Source organism: Aristolochia californica, unplaced genomic scaffold (assembly GCF_029961685.1).
Source record: "Aristolochia californica isolate CCGP_79_NKW_82.1479 unplaced genomic scaffold, dmAriCali1.0.hap1 SCAF_10, whole genome shotgun sequence".
Classification (NCBI taxonomy): Eukaryota; Viridiplantae; Streptophyta; class Magnoliopsida; order Piperales; family Aristolochiaceae; genus Aristolochia; species Aristolochia californica.
Genome location: NW_027181771.1, coordinates 27897365 through 27923640, shown reverse-complemented (window position 1 = coordinate 27923640; position 26276 = coordinate 27897365). Strand labels below are relative to the sequence as shown.

The 26276-nt window shown below is 36.2% G+C and overlaps 1 protein-coding gene across 4 annotated transcripts; it reads left to right on the top strand.

The window, feature by feature from the left end:
* Nucleotides 1–15968: 15968 nt before the first annotated feature.
* Nucleotides 15969–21634, top strand: LOC137941814 (uncharacterized). Of its 4 annotated transcripts, none has more exons than XM_068787420.1 (11): nucleotides 15969–16233; nucleotides 16458–16622; nucleotides 16786–16929; nucleotides 17029–17083; nucleotides 17237–17295; nucleotides 17964–18089; nucleotides 19037–19135; nucleotides 19233–19302; nucleotides 19450–19607; nucleotides 19692–19775; nucleotides 21247–21634. In XM_068787420.1, exons 1-11 carry the CDS (start codon nucleotides 16120–16122, stop codon nucleotides 21268–21270), a joined length of 1098 nt encoding a protein of 365 aa, XP_068643521.1. In that variant the 5' UTR covers nucleotides 15969–16119; the 3' UTR covers nucleotides 21271–21634. The 4 variants fall into 4 exon arrangements, with proteins under 4 accessions (XP_068643521.1, XP_068643530.1, XP_068643513.1 ...); XM_068787429.1 differs by having other exon boundaries at nucleotides 16774–16929; nucleotides 19233–19287; XM_068787412.1 differs by having other exon boundaries at nucleotides 16774–16929; nucleotides 19233–19287; nucleotides 19438–19607.
* The last annotated feature ends 4642 nt before the right edge of the window (nucleotides 21635–26276 follow it).

Sequence of the window (26276 nt, the reverse complement as noted above, 5' to 3'; positions counted from 1 at the left end):
AAAAAACGGAAGCCCGCACGCGTCCTTCATCTCAAAGAAGATCAAATATGGCCTTCTTTGAGATGAATGATTTTAAACTGTGGAGATGAAGGACCGCTTCATCCCCTACATCTAGATGAAATGTCATCTGCACTCCACTAATGACTTCATCTGTTGAAGGGCGTCATGCGGTTGAAAATCATCTCGGACTTCAAGTTGACTAAACCCCCAACAACCCCCACCCCCTATCCCTCTCTGTGGGGTTATTCACACGATAAAAGATATTCCTCAAAGCATGTGCATTCAGTTTCACCACTTGCAGAGAATAAAGCACTTATGTTAAGGAATAATCTCACATGAATTAGTGAGTATAAATATTTTAAGTTTATTAGTTAGAAAATAGTCTTTTAAGTTGGCTATTCATTTTGGGATGGACCTTGGACCCAGCTTCACATAGTACCAGAGGAAGAAGAGATTATGGACTTGATTATCCTAACTATCCCCCTGAAGTTCTATTTATAGATTAATGAACCTATTGTATTAGAATAATACCCCTGAACTTAAGGTTTAGGTTTTAAGGTTTTTACCCAGGAACTTTAATCTAATTATATCAATGTCATCTCTATGAGATGACTCTTTATTTACCATCCTACCATCATTGAATGTGGGCCTCTGGGCCTTTTCTTTGATCTGTGGACCTTGAGCCCGTCTTCTATATCTCTTCGATGCATGGGTCTTCCTTGGTCTTATAGGTTTGGGCCCATCTTCTAACACACTTGGATATCTAAGCCTTCCTTGGTCGTGAGTGCTTGGGCCCTATCTTCCAATACTCCCCCTCAAGCTGGCGGTGAGGGAACAATATGAACTCCTAGTTTGCTGCAAATGACGGATAAAATATTTTTGTATAACATGGCATATCTTCCATTATGCCTTCATCTTCCAACTCTCCCTCTCACGCTGGTGTTCTCGTTCATGAGGCCCAATTGGCATAATATCAGTGAGAGTGAATCACTCCTTGCCGCTAAGACATTGCTCCATACTCCAATCTTAACTCATACTGGATGTAGGGCACACTCCGTCTTCTGTAGGTAATGTATCTATCGGCATTGCTCTGAAGTGTCCACCTCCACCATCATGTCCCTCCACATGACAACGACTCTCAAGTGGTAGAGTAATATATGACATTAATGGGGGGAAATAACATAAATGTAATAATAAGTTCATCCGTCATGGAATCCCAACCATAAATATTTTTGATATTTTTTACGAGGTATAAAGTTTCTCCATCATGGAATCTCAACCGCAATTGTTTGATATTATTTACGGGGTATCAAATTCCTCTATCATGGAATCCCAACCGCAAATATTTTTTTATATTTTTACGGGGTATTAAGTTCCTCCGTCATGGAATCCCAACCGCAATATTTTTTATATTTTTGACTGGCTATTAAGTTCCTTCGATATGGAATCCCAACCACAAATATTTTTGATATTTTTTACAGGGAATTAAGTTCCTCTATCATGGAATCCCAACCACAAATATTTTTTATATTTTTTACGGGGGACAAATAAATAATGGTATGAGATCACATCTTTTTCAATAATAACTTCTCATCAAAAGAGACACAATAGTAGTAGTTGAAATGGGCTTGGGCCCATATAACACAAACCAAAATAATCCTTGTAAAATGACCTATGAAATAATCTAATGCACATATTTGTACCAAATAATATGCTGACCAAGGAATAATCTGTCAATTCTTCAAAAATAATAATCCAACCAGAGAAAAAAAAACAACAACAATGTGCTGTAGAAGAAAAAAATGACCAATATGATAACAAAATGAATTCCAACAAAGTTCCAGAAACTATGAAAAAAGAACCATCAATGTAAGAAAGAAAAATGGGTTTATGGAATCTTGACAACCATACCTGTGAGTCCTGAAAATCAATGTTGTGATACCATGTTGATTTTCAGGACTCCATGGATGTAGCTCATAGAGGAAAAGAAAGAGACACCCATTGGGACAAAAGAGAAAGCAAAAGAGGTTATGGACTTGTTGTCCTAACCTCCTCACCTAAAGCTCAATTTATAAATTAATAATCCTAAAATATTATAATAGTACCCCTAGAATTTTAACCTAATTAAATCAATGTCATCTCTATGAGATGACTCTTTAGTTACCATTTTACCATCACTGTGTGGGCCTGTGGGCCTTGACCCCCCATCTTCCACCTCTCTTTGATGTGTAGGCCTTCCTTGGTCTTTTGGGCTTGAGCCCATCTCTGACAGACTTGGATGTGTGGGCTTGGGCCCATCTTCCAACAGATATACCTATAATTCTATTTTCTTACCTATTGAACCAATTCTCAATCTGAGTTTTCTATAGGGAGATATCAATATTAGAAGAGTCAATGGTCATGCTAGCTAAAGAAGAAAAAGTACTCAGTTCGACCAGATTACAGAGTCCAAATCTAATAGATTCTTTCTCTCAAAAGAAGTTTATTTATAAAGAAAATTATACTCCAATGAAAGGTATCAAATTCTAGTTTCACAAGGAGAAAATTTCATGTCAATATGATCGATATATAAGGAGATATTCACATTGGAGGTGACAACCATAGAGCTACAAAATGAAGAAAATAAAGAGGTCGTAACATATTAAAGAATGAAGCTTTTTATATCAAATTAGGTATCAAATTAAAGACGTTTGAGTCTAGTTTCATAAGAAATAAATGGTTTGTGATTCTGATTTATATTGTAGGATATATTGATATCAGAAGTACTAAAAATAAGTTCTACCGAAAATCTTTCTTTTTCCTATTTTCTCTCACATTATCTCTCCATGCATTGGCATGAATGAGTTTACTTTTCTCCTAGAATCCTAGTTTAAAAAAATTATCTTATAATTAGAGAGTTTTGATTAGAATTCATCACTCCATGATGTCCTCGTTCAAGGTTTGAAAAAATTTCCTGCTTCGATGTAGTTTTCATGTTTTACGTTTTTGCTACTTGGTTGTGTATCTAACGCTTCATCAACTCTGAAAATTGTGATCACCCAAAAAACGTTATACTTTGTCAAATTTATTACCTTCTACCCTTATAGTCTCCCTTAGTCTTTCAAGAAAAAAAAAGGGCCAAGAAGTACGAGTGTTGCATAGTCGCCTCCTTCCAATTAAAGTTGTTTTCCTCTAGTATTTCTTCAGTTTATCTTCTTATGTTTTCATCACTTCAAAGCAATGCCTAGACCCACTAACTAAAAAGTATATGAGTGTGCCCAACATCTAGCTTGAGTCAAGTCTTTATTCTTCACCCAAGAGGTGATTTGTGTTTGAGCTACCCTTAAAAAGTGAGTAGTCTCTTTGTTAAGCCCTAAAGTAGGGCCATTTTTTTTCCTTTAAAATTGAGTGGAGTGTGTTCAGACTATGACCCTTTTGACTGTTGTATGAAACTTTATGTACAGCTATGAGTGATTTTCTTCTCCCACATTGTATTTTGTCCAAGTTGGGTCTCTACATCCTCTTTATCCCCAACTTGAGGGGGATGAGGAGGTAGAAGAAGTACAAGAAAGAAGTATTTTGTTCTACATGTTGTGGTAATTTTTATATGACCAAAGTATTCAAGAAAAAAAAGAGAACAAATGATGAAGATTTAACATCCATAAAAAAATTTAATTAATGAAGATTGAAGACCAAGGTTGAAGACAAAAGAATCTTTCCCATTACAAGGTGAAGTTATAAACTCCAGCTTGAGTGGGAGAGTTGAAGAGTATATAAGGAAAAGTCTTACATGGTTCTCACAGTAAGAAGTCTCACAAAGTCATGATTAATATGGTGGAGGCTTACAATGTTAAGTTATGGAGCCTAATCAATGCCCTACACCGAGTCTTGTAAACAACACCTCTTTAAGGGTATTTTGGGAATTTTACTTTTGTATCACGGTTACCCTAGTTTCCTCTTTTGTGGCACCGCTATTAGGGTTTTATCATCCGAGGAGCATCAATTGAGGCTAAGAGAGGTTAGAGAAAAACAACACCTGTAAGTGTGTGCGATCTCTCTTGTAAACTATTTTATCTTTATAGTGGATTACTGTAGCGGCGAAAGACAGGACGTCGTCTCACCTTGAGGCGAACCTATATAAATCTTGTTTGCTCTTGTGCTTGATTTTCCTTTCTTCCATGATTATTATTATTCATCTCGTTAGTTTAGAATTAGAGCATCTAATTCCTAATAAGTGGTATCAGAGCTTTGGTTCGTGATTGTAAGCAATGGCTGGCGAAGAAGGATCGACACTTGGAATCAACAAGTTTGATGGTATGGATTTGGCGTTCTGGAGGATGCAGATCGAAGATTATCTTTAGAGTAAAAAGGTGCACACACCACTTCTGGATATGAAACCAAAAAGTATGAAAGATGATGAGTGGAATCTCCTCGATAAACAGGTGTTGGGAGTAGTCTGGTTAACACTGTTAAAGAACATTGCTCACAACGTGGCATTGGAGAAAACCACAACGGGGATGATGAAGATTTGTCCGATATGTATGAGAAGCCTTTTGCAAATAATAAGGTACATCTCATAAAAAAATCTTCAATTTAAAGATGACAGAAAATACATCAATGACATCAAATTTGAATGAGTTTAGCACGGTTATCAATCAATTGACCTCCGTTCAAATTAAAATTGATGATGAGGTTCGTGCTTTATTCTTTTGGCATCTCTGCCAAATTGTTGGGAGCATATGAGGGTTGTGGTCAGCAACTCTGCAAGCAACAAGAAGTTGATCTTTAATGGTGTTCGGGATACCATTCTCGTGGAGAAAGTTTGTAGAAAGGACTTCATAGAATCATTGACATCTAATTCTGCCCTAAATGTCTATACTAGGGGCAAAAACTTTGAGAGAAATTCCAACAAGGTCAATGGTAGAAGGAAGTCAAGGAATGGTAGAAGCAAGTCCAAATTCAGAATGATGTGGAATGCTGGAATTGTGACAAGTTTGGTCACATAAAGAATAACTATAGAGCACCGAAGAAGGATAAAAAGAAAAGATATGTTGCAAATACGGTGACTGAAGAGGTACAAGATGATTTACTCTTGTCGGTTAATAGCCCTATTGACTCTTGGGTGTTAGATTCAGGAGTTTCTTTTTACACCACCACACATCATGAGATCATGGAGAATTATGTTGCTGGAGATCACGAGAAGGTGTATCTTGCTGATGGAGAACCTTTGGATATTGTTGGTGTTGGTAATGTTAGTTTGAGGATGTCAAACGTGTTAGTGTGGGAAATTCACAAGGTGAGACATATACAAAAACTGATGCGTAATCTGATCTTAGTAGGGCAACTTGATGATGAAGATCATAATGTGACCTTTAATGGTGTTGCCTAGAAAGTCACTAAGGGAGTCATGGTTAGTGCACGAGGACTTAAAACTGGAACTCTTTACATCACCTCCAATTGTAGAGACAAGGTTGTAGTTGCTGATGTTGTGTTGATTATGATTTGTGGCATTATAGGCTCAGTCACATGACTGAGAAGGGAATGAAAGTACTTCAGTCCAAAGGGAAGCTACCAGAGTTGAAAATTATAAACAATAGTTTGTGTGAAGACTGTATTTTTGGCAAGCAGAAAAGGGTTAGCTTTTCTAAGGCTCGAAAGGAGCAAAATACAACTACATTGGAGTTTGTTCACACTGATGTGTGGGGGCCTTCAAATGTTACTTCCCTTGGTGGTTCTAACTACTATGTAACATTTATTGAAGTTGTAAGCAGAAAGGTATGAGTTTATTTCTTGAAAAAAAAATCTAATGTCCTTATACCTTCAAGAGATGGAGAGCGATGGTTGAGAATGAGATAGATTTGAAAGTGAAATGTCTACAGTTAGATAACGGGGGAGAATACATAGGTGATGGTTTCAAGCAGTATTGTGATGATAATGGAATCAAGATGAAGAAAACCATTCCTTGAAAACCTCAACAAAATGGTGTAGATGAGAGGATGAAAAATACCTTGAACGAGCATGCTAGGAGCATGAGATGTCATGCGGGATTGCCAAATATGTTCTAGTCTGGGGCTATTAGCACCACTGACTATTTGATCAACAGAGGTCCCTCAACACCATTGGATTGCAAAATACCAAAAGAGGTTTGGAGCGACAAAGAGGTAAACCTTTCTTTCTTGAAAGTTTTTTGTTGTGTTTCTTGTATTCATATTGATTATGTTGTTAAAATTAAACTTGATGCTAAATCTAAGATATGTTTCTTTATTGGCTATGGTGGTACCGAGTTTGGTTATCACTTCTAGGATAACCAAAGCCATAAGGTTATCAGAAGCAAGGACATGATCTTCAATGAAGGTGCCATGTATAAAGACACGTTGAGAACAGAGTCTGAGAGCACAAGTGATGAAGACAAGAAGTTTGAAGTCATTCAGTTGAGAGATCTTCCAGTTTTTGAGATGGAGAATATTGCTCAGGAAGACTAGGAAAACATACCCCAAAAGTAAATCAGGACATTCTCATGAGATCTGCCAAAACTAGCAGACTACCACAAAGGTACTCCTCTGCACTAAATTATATTTTGTTGACTAATAAAGGTGAACCAGACAGTTATGAGGAAGTTTTACAAGTTGATGAATCAATCAAGTGGGAGTTGGCCATGCGGGGTGAAATGGATTCACTGTTATCCAATCAGACATGGTAGTTGACCAAGTTACTCAAAGAGAAGAAGGCCTTGCAGAACAAATGGGTGTACCGAATAAAAGACAAACATGATAATAGCAAGATATACAAGGCAAGACTGGTGGTAAAGGGCTTTCAACAAAAAGAAGGCATTGACTATAGTGAGATTTTCTCTCCAGTAGTGAAATTGACTACTATTAGAACAATGCTCGGACTAGTGGCAAATGAAGACTTGCACTTAGAGCAGCTGGATGTAAAGATAACCTTTCTTTATGGTAATTTGGAGGAAGAAATTTACATGATGCTGCCACAGGATTTCAAAGCACAAAGAAAGGAGAAAATGGTGTGCAAACTTCAAAAGAGCTTGTATGGTCTTCGACAAGCGCCAAGACAATGGTATTTGAAGTTTGACACCTTTATGAGTAGTAATGGTTTCTTGAGGTGCCAGTCGGATTGTTGTTGTTATGTGAAGAAGGTTGATGACTCCTATATCATCTCACTGCTATATTTTGATGACATGTTGATAGCAGGTACTTGCAAATAGGAAATAGATAAGTTGAAAAAGGATTTGTCCAAGAAGTTTGCAACGAAGGAGTTGGGTGCTACAAAACAAATTCTTGGGATGAGGATTACTAGGGATATTGATGTCTTGAAACTGTCATAAGAAGAATACATGAAGAAGGTGATGAGTAGATTCAACGTGAATGATGAAAAATCAGTGAGTACTCCTTTGGCTAGTCACTTTAGGCTATGTAAAGAGTAGTCACCTTCTACAGAGCATAAGTGAGCCCACATGGCCAATGTGCCTTATGTTCTACTATTGGCAGTCTCATGTATGTTATGGTGTGTACTAGACCAGACATAGCTCATACAATAGGAGTTGTGAGCAAATATATGAGTAATTTGGGTAAAAAATGTTGGGAGCAATGGAGTGGGTTCTCAGGTATTTGAGAGACATTGCAGACTCAACCTTATGTTTCAGAAATGGACTTGGGATTACAGAGTTATGTAGATGCTGACATGGCTGGAGACATTGATGGCCGAAAGAGTACCATTGGATATGTATACACAATGGGTGGTACAACAATTAACTGGGTCTCTAAGTTGTAGAAGATAGTTGTTTTTTCCACTACTGAAGCAAAATATGTTGTCATGACCGAAGCCAGCAAAGAGATAGTATGGTTGCAGTCTTTCTGGGAAGAATTAGGTCTCAAGCATGGGAAGAACGTGTTGTATTGTGACGGTTAGAGTGTTATTCATTTAGCAAAGAATCCTATTTATAATGCCAGAACAAAACACAGATAGGTGCGTTATCACTTCATTAAATCGTCTCTTGAAGATGGAGTATTAGCACTTGAGAAGATTCAAGAGACTCAGAATCCGACTGATATGTTGACAAATACTGTTACGATTGAGAAATTGAAGTTGAGTGCAACTTCATTTGGACTTCTCTTTGAGGATTGAGAAGTTTTTGCCATTGCAGAGTAGATATTGATGATGGATTAGTCTCCAAGTGGGAGATTGTTAAGATGTGGAGCCTAATCAACGCCCTAGTTGAGTCTTGTAAACAACACCTCTTTGAGGGTAGTTTGGGAATTTTATTCTTGTATAGCGATTGCCCTAGTTTCCTCTTTATATATGGGTGCCACTATTAGGGTTTTATCATCCGAGGGGCATCAATTGTGGCCGAGAGAGGTTAGAGAAAAACAACACTTATAAGTGTGTGCGATCTCTCTTGTAAACTATTTATTTTCATAGTGGATTATTGCAATAGTAGAAGACATGACGTAGTATCACCTTGAGGCGAACCTGTATAAATCTTGTTTGTTCTCATGCTTGTTTTTTTCTTTCTTCCATGATTATTATTATTGCTCTCGTTAGTTTGGAATTAGGGCATCTAATTCCTAATATACAGGAGTATTACGGGAGGAGGTCCCATAGAAGAGTCTCAAATAAAGGTGTTTGGGTTATGTTAATCTTCTATTTATGTTCAGTTGTATCAATTGTTCTAACACTTATCTTTTAGTGTTTAATTTTGGGTGTAATTGGCATCAGGTAGTTTAATTGTAATTGGATTATATTTGTTTTTTCTTTTATAAATAGTGGCTCATTGTACTCAAATTACATCTATTCAATGAAGTTCTTCACTTTTCCAAAAATTCAATAGAAACTTATGATATGTGAGTGAAAAATCCAATAAAAAAAATAATTGAGAAAGAATAAGACTAACGGGAAAAACAAAAAACTCCTCCTTTTTTCCCTTTCTTTTTCTTCTTCCTCTTCCTCCCTTTCTTCTCCGTTTTCTTCTCCTTTTCCATGTCAGATATTTGCCCTCTCTAATACATTTTGATTTTAAGGCCAACACATAAAGATAAGATATCTTAAGGGAAGGAGAGAAGAAAGGAACTCTAGTTCTTGGGACAGATAAGAGAAGAAAATAAGGGACAGAAAGAAGAGGAAATGAAACAAAGGTGTAAGGACGAATTTGAGCTAAGAAGAAGAGGCTTGAATGCTCTACCCCCAGCCTTGAGACTGTATTTATAGTTGTGGGAAGGTGTTTAAAATGATCACAATGCTGTTAGGGCTATATAATTCAAATGGAAAAACATAATAGGACATACACCAAGTTGCAAATTATAATTTTATGCCATCTCAGTGGAAGTTTTCCTTATTTACTAACCATGACATCTTTACATGCATTGATGTCTTTTAACAATCCGCATGGATTTAGTTCGACCTACTCGAACCCTAAGCTTAAACTTAAAGCTTTTGATTTTAGTGGTTGTAGATGATTATTCCAGATTCACATGAGTAGACTTTCTAGCACAATAGGATGATACTTTTCCAACCTTTACAGAAGGAACAACATTGTAGCATTATCAAAATTAGGAGTGACCATGGAGGAAAATTTAAAAAATCACATTTCGATGAATATTGTACATGATATGGCATAGACCATACTTTTTCAACTCCTTGAACTCAAAAAATGGTGTTTTTAAGAGAAGAATAGTACCGTAATTGAAATGGCAAGAGCAATGCTACACACATACAAATTGCCACATAGATTGTGGACCAAAGTCGTAAACACTACTCTCTATATCATAAAGCGAGTTAGCATAAGACCCCTTCTAAAAGAAACTCCTTAGGAGTTGTAAATGGGCAGCCTTCCCAACATAACCTATTTTTGAACCTTTGGATGAACCTATTTGCAAACCTAAGGAAAATTAAGGAAATTTGACCCTAGGGCTGATATAAGAATATTTCTAGGTTATTCATCTCATAGAAAGGCATATAGAATTACAATAAGACATCTATGAGAATCGAGGAGTCGGTGCATGTTGAATTTAACAAATTAGATTCAACAAATCCAACCTCAACTTCTATTTTTAATGACGAAGAAGGAAACCCCTTCAACTTATCCACGGGATCTCAATCCAAAGACAAAAATCTTGATGAGAATCCAAATGACACAATTAACCAAGAAGAACCTCTTATCGAGCCAAAGAATTTTACGTTCATGTCTAATCATCCCATAGAAAATACTAGGTGACCCTCAAGGCCAAATTCCAACTAGAAGGACAAGTGATGAAGCTATGGAGAATAGCACCTTTGTTTCTCAAATAGAGCCTAAGTGCTTTGTCGAAGTTGAAAAAGATGATTTTTGGATCAAAGCACTGCAAGAAGAACTAGACCAATTTGAAAGAAACAAAGTTTGGACTCTGGTGCCAAGATCCCAAAACCAACAAGTAATAGGAATAAAATGGATTTTTAGGAACAAAGCTAATGAAGAAATCAGATTGTGAGAAACAAAGTTAGATTAATTGTCAAAGATTACAACAAAGAAGAAAGTATTGAGTTTGAGGAAACTTGTTAGAAGATATAAGTAAGCTTAGGTGGCATTGATGTAAATACTCTATGATTTTTGGCCTTTATCCTCATGTATTAGGATGAAGGGCTTGGATGAAATTACTACTCTTTAACATCTATAAATAATAGTTAGGAGGGAGGATTAGTCATTCACTCTCACTAATCCTCACCTCACTCTTCTCTCTGTAGTCTCTCTCCTCTCTCCAATCCGAGTGCTCCCTTTCCCTCCTTCTCTCCTTCTCTTCTTTTTATCTTCTTGTCCTCTTCTTTTTCCTTCCTTCTTTTACCTCAATATACAAACCTTATAGCCATGGAATCTAGAAATTAATATGGTATCAAAACAGTGATTTGATTTCAGGATTCCATCTCTCCTCGTTGGGTTGATCAAAGATACAATGTTGGAATTGGTATAGCAGTGTGCATATAAAACAAATAAGTTTCTCTTCACTAGTTTGGTTGTTGTATTATCAGTTTTCTTTGAAGTTTGAAGGACGTCCTTTTGCATGGATTTTGTACGTAGAAGAAGAAGTACAAGCAAGAGGTATTTCTGATATTGATATCTCAAAAAATATAGATCAGAATCACAAACTATTTGTTCCAAAAGAAACTAGACTCAAAGAGATTTAATTTGATACATAAATTGACATAAAAAGATTAATTCTTGAATCTTCTATGACCTCTTGATTTTCTTTGTTCTATAGTTTGACTCTGGCTAACTCCAATGTGAATATCTCCCTAAATATGGATCAGATTGACATGAAATTTTCTCCTTCTGAAACTAGACTTTGATACCTTTAATCAAAGTAAAAAATTTCTTCATAAAATAGACTTCTTTTAAGAGAAACAATCAGATATATTTCAGACTCTGTAATCTGGCCGAACTGAGTATTCAATGTTCTTTGGCCAGCATGACCATTGACCTTTGGAAAATTGATATCTCCCTATATAAAAGTCAGGATGAGAATTGGTTAATAAGTTAAAAAAAAATAGACTTATAGATATTTCTTTTGAGATATAAAGTCTCATTTTTTATGGCTAAAAATTTGAAGCTTTATACTATTGCTCAAACCACTCTTGTAGTTAGAGCTTTGCTGCTTCAAATATCAATTTCTCTTTGTAGAAAACTTTGATTACCAAAATTATTTTTGATTTAGAAAGTAGACTCAAATATATTTCAGTTACTATATATTTTTTAATATGAAAATTTTAGTATGAAGGTGTGAATACCAAGAAACCAATAGGTACTGGGACAAAAAAGAAAGAAAAAATATATAATACGAACCTAAACTACTAGAGATGATCGATCAGAAAAGGATCACTTTATCTCTATGGGTTGACCGAGTCAACTCACAAATCTCGCTCTGATACCATGTTGAATTGAGAAAATTTTCACTAGCTTGTTGTAATTTGAGTACATGAGCCTCTATTTATAATTGAGGAAACAAGTAGAATCCAATTACAATTAAACTATCCTTGTCCCAATTACACCCAAAGTTAAACACTAAAATATAAGTCCTAGAATAATTAAATAATTGAATATAAATAGAAGACTAACATAACTAAAACACATTTAACACATTTAATTGAGACTCTTCTGTGAGACCTCCTTCCATGAGACTCTTCTTAGACTCCATATTAATTTTGGCTTAGTGAAACTTCTTACTGTGAGAATCATGTAAAACTCTTCCATACCTGCTATTCAACAATTATCTTCTCCCATGAATCTAGCACATATGGAAAAGGAAATCAGTCTTTTGTTCTTCACCTCTTATGCTACTATCGAGTTGTAGTTATCCCATGCATGTTGTTATTTTTTCTCTTCATGATTTGATTGTGAAGATGCTGAGTTGATAAGTTTCAAAGAGGTGGATGTTAAGAAGATTTTATCCATTGTTTATGTCGGTATTACAACAAAGAACTTGCTTTGTTTCATGTATTATTCATGGATTTGTAAGAAAAAGAGCAGTAGCAACGTTAGTTATTTTTACTTGCAGTTGATTCATTGATCTTAATCAATTGCAAGACTTCTAGAATTCAGAACTATCTCTGGACAAAGAGTTCATTCTGGTAAGAATTCTTGACTGGAAACTTGCTGTTTTCAAGGCTCAGTTGATGGGATTTAGTTTAGAAAATTTCTTTGATTTCTGGAATTATTCTAGTAAGAGTTGAAACTTGGAAGGTTTCCATCTCTAATCCAGTACATGAGTTCTAAATCAGGGAACATTGCCTATATGATAAAGGGACTTTGTTTAAGAAAGAAAGTTGCTATTTTTTTAAAAGGGAAAGTTGTAGTTATTGAGAAAGGAAACATTGAGATAAGGAAAGTTGCTGGAAAAGGGTTCAACAACGTTTGTCATACACTTGGGTTTATGCGCCATCTTTTGTTCATTACATTCTCTTTTTACTTCAACTAGCTTCCCTTATTTAAGAAAGCTTCTCCCTTGAATTCACAAAGCTTTAAACATGTTGTAAACTGCTACATAAATATTAGTTGAAGGTTTTCATGTCTGAAATATGTGGGCTCAGCATACCTTTCTGATTTTTAATGTTAAGATACTTGAGTTATACTTACTTGTTACTCTGATATTCAACACACTTGTGAAAGGAGTTGTCGTAAATCCTGTAAAAAACTTCCTATCCTTGTTATATTCCTTGGATTAGACCTATTTGGAGAAGAATTATTTGATCTTGAGTTGGTTATTAGAACTTTATTAACTGCTCAAAGCGGTTATTATTCCATTGTTCCCATTTTTTGGTATTGATCACAAGATTACTTCATGGCTGAAGAAGTGTGTTTTAATGTCTGGTAAGAGTGATTTACTTAAAATCACTATGGTTCATTTGAAAGGATTATCTAAATACCTAAGTTGGTCCTAATCCATTATGCGGTTCTTTATTACTAGAGATTTATTAGGTCACTTAACTAAGCCATCTCCAATTGGGGATGAAGAAGATAGTATATACACCAAGTGGTTTAAAGTGGATAATACACTTGTTATTGCTTGGTTGATTAACAACAAAGAAGAAAGTGTTGCAAATAATATTTTTCATCTTGAGATAGCTAAACAAGTATGAATCACCTATGCAAAGTTATATTCTAGAGTTGATAGCTTACAAAAACTATACGATATTTTTCAAACAATGTATAATACCAAACAAGGAGAGAACTTGCTTGATTACCTTGCCCAATTTAGGGAACTTATTCAAGAATGGAAACTTACTCAAGCCTACTCTACTGAAATAGGAGTTGAAGAAAAACAATGAGAGGCATTGGCAACCTCAATTTGCTATGCTAAAATCAAATTGTATCTTGAGGTTGCTAAAACTCAAAATTTTAATTCAATCACTCTTCCCTCCTTTGATGACATTTTGGCCACATTGATACATATCCCGGATCCATCCTCCACCTCACATATTGATGTTTCTTCAGCTATGTATTCAAATAATAGGGGTGGAAATTCAAGTAATAAGGGATGCAGAGGAAATACTAAATGTAGTAGTGGAAGAGGAGGTAGAGCTTGAAAAAGTTCTTCCAAATTTGACAATCAAACTTGTACTTATTGTGGGGGCTTAAATCACTTGCTTGACACTTTTTAGAACATTCATGGTAAACTTGATTGGGCTAGAACAAATCAGGTCTCTACAAACAATGGAGTCAAGAATCAAGTCAAACCTAAGACTCATAAAAGGCAAGAAGACTGTATCTAAAGAGGATTTTGAATTACTTGAAAAGTTTAAAAAATATGATGGTTTCCAAGGCCAACAATGTCGCTCCCACTACTACAACAATTACTATCATAGGTATGGTCTCAGCTACTTCACATTCTTCATCTTGGACCATTGATTCTAGTGCCTCCGAACATTTGAAAGGTAATGGTAACCTTTTTGCACCCTATATCTCCTTGTTTGACTGATAAATTTGTCTCTATAGCAGATGGATCCCAAAAAAAATTACATGGGGTGGGTTCCACCTTTGCTTCACCTACGCTTCACTTTTTTTAAATAGCACAATTTTTTGGTTGGTGTGATTAGTTAGAGTTACAAAAGAACTAGATTGAATATTATTTAACTAAATTAATTTATTTTACTAATGTCATGTCACGTAATTTTAAACACATTTATAGTTTATGTAATTAGTAGAATTTAGGAACCAATAGAAAATAATTATTAAATAACGTATGTAATATAAAATAAAAATAATTATCTTCTATTAAACTTTGAAAATATCAATTTGCCTCTAGTTCTAATATTATCATTAGTATGGGGATTAAAACTAACTTCATACTTATTCTTTAGACACTTGAAATTTTCCAACAAAATAGCTTTGGAAAAACATTTGAAGATTTGTTTATGAAACTACTATATAAAAAATTGTCGAGTAAATTTATTCAATACAATTTACTAAATTTTAAAGTATATTTTTTTTATCCCCTTTCTTTAATTTAATCCAGTAACACGATTTTGATAAAAACTCATAATACCTAAAAAGACATTATTAAATATCTAAAAACTCAATTGTAAACTTTAATATATAAATTTCTTCTTAACCACTTGTGTTCATATGACTCACCTGCTACATAATTGCATGTCCTTATCCACTTCCATTAAATAATCTGGTTCAATTTTTTTTTTTTTTTTATGAAATTGATGTGTAAATTAAAATTAAAATTTGTTCAAAATAAGGTAAAATCAATGTAATTAAAACTAATTAAGCTTGCCATTGAACCAAGGGCAAAGTTGATTCTAGTTTCAATTGGTTTGATTAGGTTCAAGCAATAGTTGGATCAAAATAAATTTGGTTACTTGTAATATCAAAATTATATATACTTATTATGAAAATTTCATCGTATCGTAGCATTATCTATGAAAAAACATAATCACTACTTAGGTATTTATGTAAAAAAAATGGTTTTTCTTTTTGTTGTATTCAATTCAAACTCAATAAAACTCTTGTTTCAATTAAGTAGGTTGAATGCCCCTCCAATTCCATTGTTGTTACACTGGGTAAAATCATAAATTAAACTTAAATATTTATCAAGGGTATTTATGTATTGGAGACAAAAATAAAAAATAAAAAATTAAATGATGACTTTCTTGGATGTGAAAATTATGGTAATTATTTGATAAATGGTTTTTAAAGAATTTTATTAAGATAAGAAGGGTTTATGGAAATGAAATTTGGTCTATAAATATTTGGATACCTTTTCTAATTGGTTATCATCGCGGAGTTTATAACGGGTAATCGGTTCTTTATGCGTATAAATCTGCACAGCTGACTGTGCAAGTCGTCTCCTGAAGTTCCGAACGTTTGTACTAGTCTGAGTTCCGAACGTTTTCTTAGGCTAGACCGAGTAGATTCGGACACGTGGCCCCCACACCCCTGATCGGATGCAAACATATTTATGTTCCTCCCTTAATTCCAATTGCCCCGTCCGTCTCTCCTTCCTCTCTGAAGCAGGAGCCAAACCCTGGCACTGCTTTCTGCCAATCTCATGCTTTTGCCCGTCATTTGCTCGGATATTTATCTTGCTTTTACTATAGATCTCCTCCTCCTGTACTGCCAATTACCTTTAAAGAGATCGTGAGTTTTGAATTATGGCTAGCGTCTCTGCCGTCTATATTCATGTTGTTGAAGATGTCATCAACAAGGTCCGGGATGAGTTCCTCGGTGTCGGCGTTGGTGAGAATGTTCTCAATGAGCTGCAAGGGGTATTGGATTTTTTTTTTTTTTTTTTCATGTGCTTTTATTTTTCGTTCCTGAGGTCTGTGAGCAATTTGTAGATTTTTAGTCTTGGATAGGTTGGAGTGGGAGTCTTGATATCATTTTTTTTTTTTTTTTGATGAATGAGTCCTGATATCATTGAAGGGGCGTTCCTTTTTTTGTTCCCGTGATTCGGCCTTGGGGTTATTCTCATTTTTTTGGTAACTGCCAGCTCTGGGAGATGAAAATGATTCAATGTGGTGCAATTAACGGTCCGATAGAGAGATCAGTTGCTCCTAAGGGCAACGCAGGCGCTATAACACCGGTCCATGATCTGAATGTACCTTATGAAGGGGAGGAGTATGAGACCCCGACCGCGGAGATGTTATTTCCTCCGGTAATAACCTTTTTCTACCGTGTAACAGCAAAATTTAGAGCAGAAAACAATATATGTATTGTGTTTCTTGTACATTCTTACGTTTGAAATTATTACTAACTTTTTCAAAAAATTTCCGACTTTTGAATTTTGATATTGAATCTTACTACAGACCCCTCTTCAGACTCCCATTCAAACACCTCTGCCAGGGAATATGGAGCAGTCACTTTTTCATATGCCTACACCCAATGGTCCCAATGACTATGGGTCTGCGCAAGATACTCGCGCTAACGCTGAAGTCAAGCCAGGGAGACCTAGTCCGTACATGGTAAACGCTTTTAGCCTTGTCTGGGGTTATCAATCTAGCATCAGAAATACAGTTCTTGGAGATTGATATTATATTGTTTATTTTAAATTTATTTTCCAGCAACCTCCTTCTCCTTGGATGAACCAAAGACCACTTGGGGTTGACGTCAATGTCGGTAAGTATCCTACATATAGTTTGTTAGAAGTATTTTTATGGTAACTTTGCAGGTGTACATCTTGGAAATACGTTTTTATATTCTTGCTATTCGTTTGCTATCTGATGGAGCTTGAAAATGACATGTACAAGTTTACTTGTTTCTTGTTTGTAGCTTATGTTGAAGGGCGAGAAGAAGTTGACAGAGGCACTCCACATCAACCACTGACTCAGGTGGTTCACTTTACTGAGCTATATTTCTATTTGGTATTGTTGTCCTTTTGTTTGATTACCTATTAATTGCTGCTATCTGCTTTTCTGGCTGTTTGTGTCATATGTTTCAATGTTATATATTAGTTCCTGTTTTGAAGAAATTGAGTTTGATTCTCTGCTAGAATCTACTCAATTAGCCTATAGTGACTGGCCTTTTGATAAAGTTAGCCTAAGAATTTGGGGTCTGACAATGGTAGGCACCTATTAAGATTCCAAGATAGCCTGGTGTTCTGGTCGAGGCTGAAAGTGTGAGTTCTTTGAATTGTTTAACGGCTACTGCATCAACTTTCTACATCTTAATGCCTAGGTTTATCAAACATCGGAGTTGTTGTGCTTCAGCTTATCTTTTAGTTTATGTCATGGCCTACTTTTAATATCGGGCTCCCGAAAGTCTTGCTGAGACTCGGTACAATCTCTATTATGAATGAGTAAAACCCATACTGATCACCTCAAAATCCAATTAATGATGCCTGAAATGTGATCTGAATCGGCTATATGGCAAAACATGGTCTATTTTTCTTCTTTCTTTCCCTTCCCCTTTGTTGGGATGCATTTGTCAAGACAATTGCTATCTCATTTTTTTTTTTTTTTGGGTTTCAATATTGGCTTAATTAGTTTGTGCTGGGCAGGACTTTTTCATGGTGTCTTCTGGTAAGCGAAAACGTGATGATTATGCTCAACAGGCTCAGCCCGGAGGATATATTCCACAGCAAGATGGACCAGGAGATTCTACATCAGAGTACTTCCAGCTTCAGGTGCCCCTGTCTCTCTCTGCTCTACAAAATTGAATTCGCATGCGAAGAAAAATATTGAATTACTGGGCAGAATGCCTTAAGATTGTGGACAATGTATGTCTATGGATGCCTCTTTGTATGTGGGGTGCCTATTGAATTTGATTAGTGATCCATTCGGCCATCCTATATCCTGCTTCTGTTTTATCTTGTCCTTGGTCATGGTCGATAAAGAGAATAAAAATAATTATATTACTATGAGTAGCTGCTATTTTTTGTTTGTGGCATTTTCTTCTATGCCTTTGCTATCTTGTTTGAGATTTGCTCTCTTCATGATGGGCTACCCATATGCTTTTTCATGTATCAGTTTTTGATGGTATGACCTCTATAAATGTTTTTCTGTATGCAATGTTCAAAGTTTTATAGAGCTATAGTAATTGGGAGGTTCTGTCGAGGGTCATAGCATGGTTGCACAGGCTTTACACATTATGTCTGGGATTAGTGCGAGTTCTTTCACTTGTTTAATGACAGATTTAGATTGAAACTACCATGTTGGATTTCCCCTTTCCAAGTTCTACAACTTTTTCTCTGTGAATCTAGGTCCAGTGAACTCTTGTTTTCTGACTTGAATCACTGAGCTCAATGGCCAAATTGGATTTCAATGTGTGGCAATTAATGTGATGTCTACTGTTCAAGCTTCTTCCATAATAAATTTTAATCCACCTTATACAAAAAAGAGAAAAAAAAATTAGATTTTTTTCCTTCTTCTTCAATATTTATTTATTTATTTATTTTATTTATTCTAAAAATGTCTCATTATTCCATATTTTTGTTCATAGTGTTTTCTGCACTGGGGTTTATGTGGGCTCCTAGATAACAGAAGAGTCTTTGCATGTGATTTTAGGTGCATTTGGGCATACTTTTTGTGGTTTGATGTTTAAGTCAATTACCAATCATGCTTTACTATACAGGTCAATCAAGTCCAAAATTCGGCTAGAAGTAACAGAGTAATAGAAAATGGAGATGTAGGATCTTCGCAACAGCATGGTGTTCACAACGGCTATGATGATGTAAGCCTCCAGTTTCTCAAGTTCATTACTTTCAATGTAATTAAGTTTCCCTTTTAGAATTCTCCCTTGCTTATTTTTTGTTTTTCCTTTTATAAAGTTATTCCGGTTACCAGGAGTTGCCAATGAAGATTACAATACTCCAGCAGAACATGGTGAGCTTGTTATCGGTCTGTGCATATGAACAACCCTTAATATAGATATGAAGCTTGATGGATGTTTACCCTAGATGTGTTTATATTTCTTTTCTTCTTTAATCTTGAAAGTTAGTTTCACATCTATATATATTTTGATTATGGTGATAGATATGCATACAGGTGACAATGTTGCAACACCAAATCCGCCTCAAAATGAAGCTGCAGAGGATGAAGAGCCCCCACTTAATGAGGATGATGATGACGATGATTTGGATGATCTAGATCAAGGTGATGATGAACCTGACACACATCATTTGGTTCTTGCTCAATTTGATAAGGTAATACTCAGTTTGTAATTCTGTAGAGGCTGCAATAGCATTACAAGACTTGAGACCTCTAAATAGGCTGTTGCATTTGAGTAGGTCACACGCACAAAAAGCAGATGGAAATGCACGCTTAAGGATGGTATAATGCATATCAACAATAAAGATATTCTCTTCACCAAGGTAACTTTTGTTTGATCTTCTTTTTTGATTGTTGGAATTTGTTAGACACAATTACATGGAACAAAAAGAACAGGGTGCATCTGTTTCATGGGATGACCTCCTACATATCTCTTCTGTCCTATGCAGACCTTTTTCAAAGATGGATTCATCTCAAGAACTAACTTCCCTGGGATCCCTAGGGTTGAAAAACTGAACTATACGTCTCAAAAACTGAACTTTCCATTCCAAAAATGCTCTTGTGCTATAATTTGTATTTTGTGAAGCACAATTTCCTGGAAAAGAGCACTTGCAGGGCCTTACTCAAATTCTTACCCCATTTGACTACTCATTTTTTTACCTAAGATTGTGAAGATTGAAATATGAGATTAACGCCTTTGGATCTGGTCTGCACTTGTGTTTTATACTAACAGTAAATGTATCATGAGGACCAAAGAAACATTAAATATATCATATTTTATTCCCAAAGGATGAGTATTTATCTTTTATGCTCATTTTCTAGAAAAAAAATTTATGCTAATTTATGTTATGTGCTAGTTCCTGATGTCTGGGTTTCTGAGAGGGATAGCTCTCCAGGACCCCACCTATATGGTGGTCTCTGCTTTTGGTTATCTTCTTCTTCTTTTTTTTCTGTCGTTCAACAGTATCTAGACTGAAGCATGTTGGTTGGCTGCTTGAATCATCATTTCTTGCTGTGAGATGTCACACAAGTCTGACTATATTGTCCCAAAAAGAAAATTTTGGTGGATGTTTCTCAACTGTCAACCTACTTTAAGTAATGTATTCCTATAACTCAGGCTTGGGATCTACATTCTCTCTCTCTCTCTCTCCAACGGTGAAATTACTGAAATATCTGCATTCCTTAAATGTTCGGAGTGGATGATGTTTCAGTTGTTTACTTTATCTTGTTCCAAACGAACGTACTGTTTGGCCTTATCATAATGGGTTTTTTGCCTTTCTTCTGGGATGTGAAGTGTTTACGCATGCATCCTGTGGATCAGCTGTATTATCTACCAATTAGTTTGTAGAACAGATATGTGTAAACATGTCATGATATTTTAGGTTTTGTAGGCCTCATGTATTTTTATCCTCAGCGTTTTGAAAATGTACTCCTCTCAACAGTCTTATGGAGAAAATGGTAACTTATTAATATGTCCTAATTTCTCTTCAATGGAGTATGATGACCTGTAGGGTAGTCCTCAATATTTCAGATATACCATGTCTTGTGATTATATCCTTGTACCAAATGAAAGAAAATTTTGTCAATATATCTGCTGGGGAACTCCAACGCTGGTGGATTACTTCTATGATCATAAAAAAATCCAAGATTTACATATTACCATTGTGTAGGTACAATCTGCTATATCGTACAAGTTTCTGAATATTTGCTTGCTATTGTATCGTTTTCACGAATAATCTGTTTTATTCATGAGGAAATCGGCTATCCAAGTTTCTTACATGGATATTCGCACAGGCAACTGGAGAGTTTGATTTTTGACTCATTGAGGGGAGGGAGATTCAGCTAGCTGGATTTCTGTTACATGGACAAAGATCAAAACTAATAGGTCAGGAGGATTAATTCCTGAGAAGTGAATGCGAAGTAGAGAAACCAAAGAAATGTAGATTTGGAAGGCTATGCTGCTGTCTAGCATTAATATGTTTGGGCTGACGAGTATCTGTAAAGGTGATTGGCCTTCTATTTGATTTGTACAATTTTCTGTTTTTTGCTCACAACGATGGCATCGTGCCTGTGATTTGTTTATTTTTTGTTTTATAATATATCTTCTGGGATCTTTTGTACATGTACAACGTGAATATTATGTATTATGAATTACGCTGCTCTTTGGATGAGCAGTTGAGTTCGGTTGTTTCGCTTGTCTTATCACTGTGTAATTTTGCAAGTTGTTGTTTACCCTATATTAAAACCTCTCCAGCGGAAGGAGAAGAAACTACACAGTACCCATAGTCACCTTAATCTCTAAAGAAAGAAGCAATGTCGCACATACACAACGCTGGAGGGAATCACCCGGCTCTCTCTCTCTCGTTCATCAGCACAAATAGAGAGTTGAAGAAGGAAAAAAAGGGTGGACGGGGGTCGCGCTCTCTTTCTCTTCCTTGGCTCACTAGATCCGAAATCGGTGGAGGACTAAGAACGAGGGATCGGATCTTTAGAACAAAGGTGCTCTATGACCTGGTTGGCAGTATAGACCTGGAGAGAGGGAGCTGCACGACGCTAGTCTGCTAAGAGGTAACTCACCTCCCTCCTTTCTATTCACTTCTTTTTTGAGGGGTTTCTTGCATGGCTAATCTGACGTTTTAATCCTCGTCGTCAAGCGTCTCAACCCTGGGCTTCTGCTCGATGTTTTATATCCTTGAAGGTGCTTATCCGCGTTTTGAATCTGTCAAAGTATATCCACTTTTAGGGTAGGAGCGTGAATGCGCCTGGTGGAGGGACTCGAAACCGTCGCTCCCTACTCTAGTTATCTCTGTTTACTGCGATAACAGATTTTACCGTTTTCCTGTTTTTGTTTCTCCAGTGGACCTGGTGACGTCCAGTTTCAGGTGCTCGGGTTACCAAACATTTCTTATGCTTGATGGAGGGAATGCATCCTCTCGAAGATTTCGACCTTCCCCCAGCAAAATACTAAACATGTCCGGAAAATCAGAAATCCAACCATAAAGAACCCTGATGGCTCCACCCAATAAATTAGTTCAGTTGAATCAACTCTGGATTAGCAAATAGAAAACTCCAGATAACCAGAATATTGCCCTTACAAAGCTTTTGATCCAACAATGACATCTCTCCAAACATGTGAGGAAACAACACATGTCTCTCCATGACATGATCACAAAGTGCAAAGAAAAGTTCCAAGTTCTCCATGAAGAACTGATCTGCATCGCTACAACCGTGACCCTATCTCAGATAGTCGTTGGCACTCTTAGCCAAGAAAGAAGTTGAACAGATTCACCTGCAACATCAACTTACACATCTAGAAAAGACACAAGCCCAAGAAGCTCCAGGTATGTCTTCCCAACTCTTCCACCTTCTCCCTTCTCTTCTACTCCCACTCTTTTCAGTCCATCTACTTTCCTCCCCCAACCATGAAAACTCCAATGATTCAGCTACAAACCCCTAAGTTCTTTTAGTGGATATTCCCCCACCAAAACCTCCTAAATAGAAATAGAAAAACTAAGCCTCTTCATCCTCATCCCAATCTTCTACTCTCCCAACCCAACCAGATACCTACACTGGAGCATCCTCCAAAGAGACCTTGGACTCTTCCCTCTGGAACCAAACCCCATCCCACAACCTCCTTCCTTAAAAAATATGACTCTACCCTCACACACCCGCAAGAGCCTCCAACATCTACAGATGAAGATAGCGTACCTGAATACCCATGAAACCAGCCCTATCCTCTTCTCCCTTGACCAACCGGTCCCATCACCCCTATAAAAATCTACCTAGAAACCTATTCTAAGATCATTACCATCGAAGCCCTCTTCGACACATGTGCCTCTACCACCATCATTAAACCCAACCTGCTATCCAAGCATTTGTAAATCTTGAAAGCTTCAAACAGAGAAAGTTTGTGACTCACAAAATTGTTAGACACGTTCAAATATGACTAATTCTTTAAGAAGTGGTTTCCCTTGGATGTAGGTTGCAGTGGACAATTATATCTCTCCATAAGTTACAACTTCTTTTTTATAATGGGAAAATAGGAGTTTAAGGGTTATGGATTTGGTCTAGTAGAGTGCCTGTGTTTTCCAACAAGGAACCACTGAATAGATGAGTCGATATCTATTCTTCTCGAGATTGATCGCCATAACTGGAGGCAAGACTTTCCATTTATAGATTAGGAATTTCATGTTGTGTTTAGAAATTCATTTAGTCTAACATTTGGTATCAGAACTAGAACACAAATGCGCGACTAGTTGCGCTTAAGACGCATACCCGTCATGCAGTTGCGCTAGAGAAAAAAGAAATGGCGCTCATCCAAGGCACACCGGTGTCTGCACACGTCGGTGCTGCGAAGCAGTTCGGCATTGACGACATTAGGAAGGCTCTCAGAAGAGCGAAGCCAGGTCGGGAGAGTCGGTTTTTGCATTCTTTGACAATCCCGACCGTGCCATTTGCATGCCAGAGCATTGACTGTGCTCTCTGCGCGCGTTGGTCGGTGGTTTTGCTACTTAGCACCGTGCGTTGAAGAAGAAGGTGCGATGGCATCACCTGACATCTGGTTCTCACACCGGAGTTGTGCATTCATCGGAGGAGGTTGTTTGGGATGCATTGGGATTTACATGCTTGGTGGCGCTGGCTGGCACGAGATGCTTCGATGACGTTGAGGCTGTGACGGAGGCCAGAGACGAGCACACGATCGACAACTCCCTTCATCTATCGCATTCGATGGCTCTATTGTAAACATAGCTGGTGTGGGGTGCGCTAGCGATGCTGATGATAGCGGCCGACGTCGAGATGTGATGAGGGGCCGACGTCGAGGGATTCCCTCTCTACGTGTGGTTGGAGGTTGAAGATGACCACCAGCGTGCAAAAACAAAAAAATAAAATAAAATAAAATTTGAAAGTGGTAACCGGATTTAATTTTTGAGTCGGATTGGACGGGTTGAGTCAACACGACTTGCCCATTCCAACTCACTATTTTGAGTTGCCCGTGAGTAGGCCGAGTCGACTCGATTTAAAATTTATTTATTTATTTTTTTTTGGCTAAGCCCATTCGAATCCACGTGCCTGTTTTTCATTCCAACACCATTGACCATTAGGCCATCTCAACTTTATGTGTTGTCGTTGGATACATTTGTTACATATTTAAATTGTTGTAAAATCAATATATTTGTTTTTTATGTAATTTCTCTTTTAATTCATATGAATAAAATAATTGTGCATGTGTATATAGTTGTATACTATACATATTTTTTTAAATTTTCAATTGTGAAAGTTTTATTTAGGTTTTATGCATACTTAATTTTCTATGCATATTTGAGGTTAACCTAAATATAAGGAATTAATAATTGGCATCAATTTCATTCAATTATTTTGATATCATATATTTTTGTATACATTTGAATAATTGCCACAATATTCTTAATTATGAAAATGTCTAGTGACATTAAGTTTAGTCACATAAAATTAATGACATAAAAAATTATGATTAATCATAGATATATAATAATTTAAACCCATAGGGTAAATGTTATATTTAAGTGATTAATCAAAATGGGAAAGAAATAATTCAAAAAAAAAAAATTAGTTGCCCATAGGTCTTAGATATTCCTTTACAAAATTTTTTTTGGGTCATATAATAAAGTGACATAAATCGCTTATGTGTTATAATCTAAGCCCACATGATATATGATACGTTGATTTATTTGTTTGTATTTATTTACATGGCTAAATATTTAAATTTTGACTTAATTACATGTTTAGTAAGCATGTTATTTATTTTGTAGTTCTTCAAACTTTGTTTGTTCCAAATTTTGATTCATCTTTTATTCCTCTGAATGGAGAAAATTATATTGAGTGGAAGGAGAAAGTTCTCATGTTATTGGAGTGCATGAACTTGATTTGGCACTTCGAGTGGATGAACCTCCAAATCCCACATAATCTAGTACCCAAATTGAGAAAAGATCATTTGATCTTTGGGAGTGATCCAATCGCTTGAGTCTGATGTTTATTAAGTCTCATATTGGGAAGAGTTTACATGAATCCATTCCTAATTGTGCCAAAGCAAAGGAATATCTTCAAGTTATTCAGGATCAATTTGAGACTTTCGACAAGGCATTATTACTGTGCACCCTGATAACCAAAATGTGTCTCATGAAATTTACTAGCCCCAAGGGTGTGTGTGAGCACATCATGCAGATGCATGATATGGTTGCAAGATTGAAATTGAAGAAGATTGAGATGTTCGAGTCATTTTGGTCCACTTCATCCTTAACTCACTTTCGTCTGAATAAGCACCCTTCAAGATCTCTTATAACACATATAAGGAGAAATGATCAATTAATGAACTTTTGACCATATGTGTACAAAAGGAATGAAGGGGTGAATCAAGAAAAGATTGAAAGTGTGCATTTGACTACTCGGGGCAAGAAACCTTATAAGAAAGGGAAGGGAAAAATGCCTCTTAATAAAGTGTATAAGGGCGATGTCAAATGCTTATCTTGCAAGAAGAAATGACATATAAAGAATACCTATTCCAAATTCAAGCATTGGCTTGAAAAAAAAGGTAATCTGCATGGTATTAATGTTGGCATTAAGCGTAGTATTATAAATGAGAAATCCTCCATGTTGTGGCATAGGAAATTAGGTCATATCTTCATTGATAGAATTAAAAGATTGGTTAATGCTGGAGTCCTTGAGGCTTTTGATACATGTGCGGCTTGCATTAAAGGAAAATAAACCAACAAGTACAAGAAAGGTACTAAGAGGACTTTTGATGTTTTAGATATAATACATACTGATATTTCAGGTCCTTATGATGC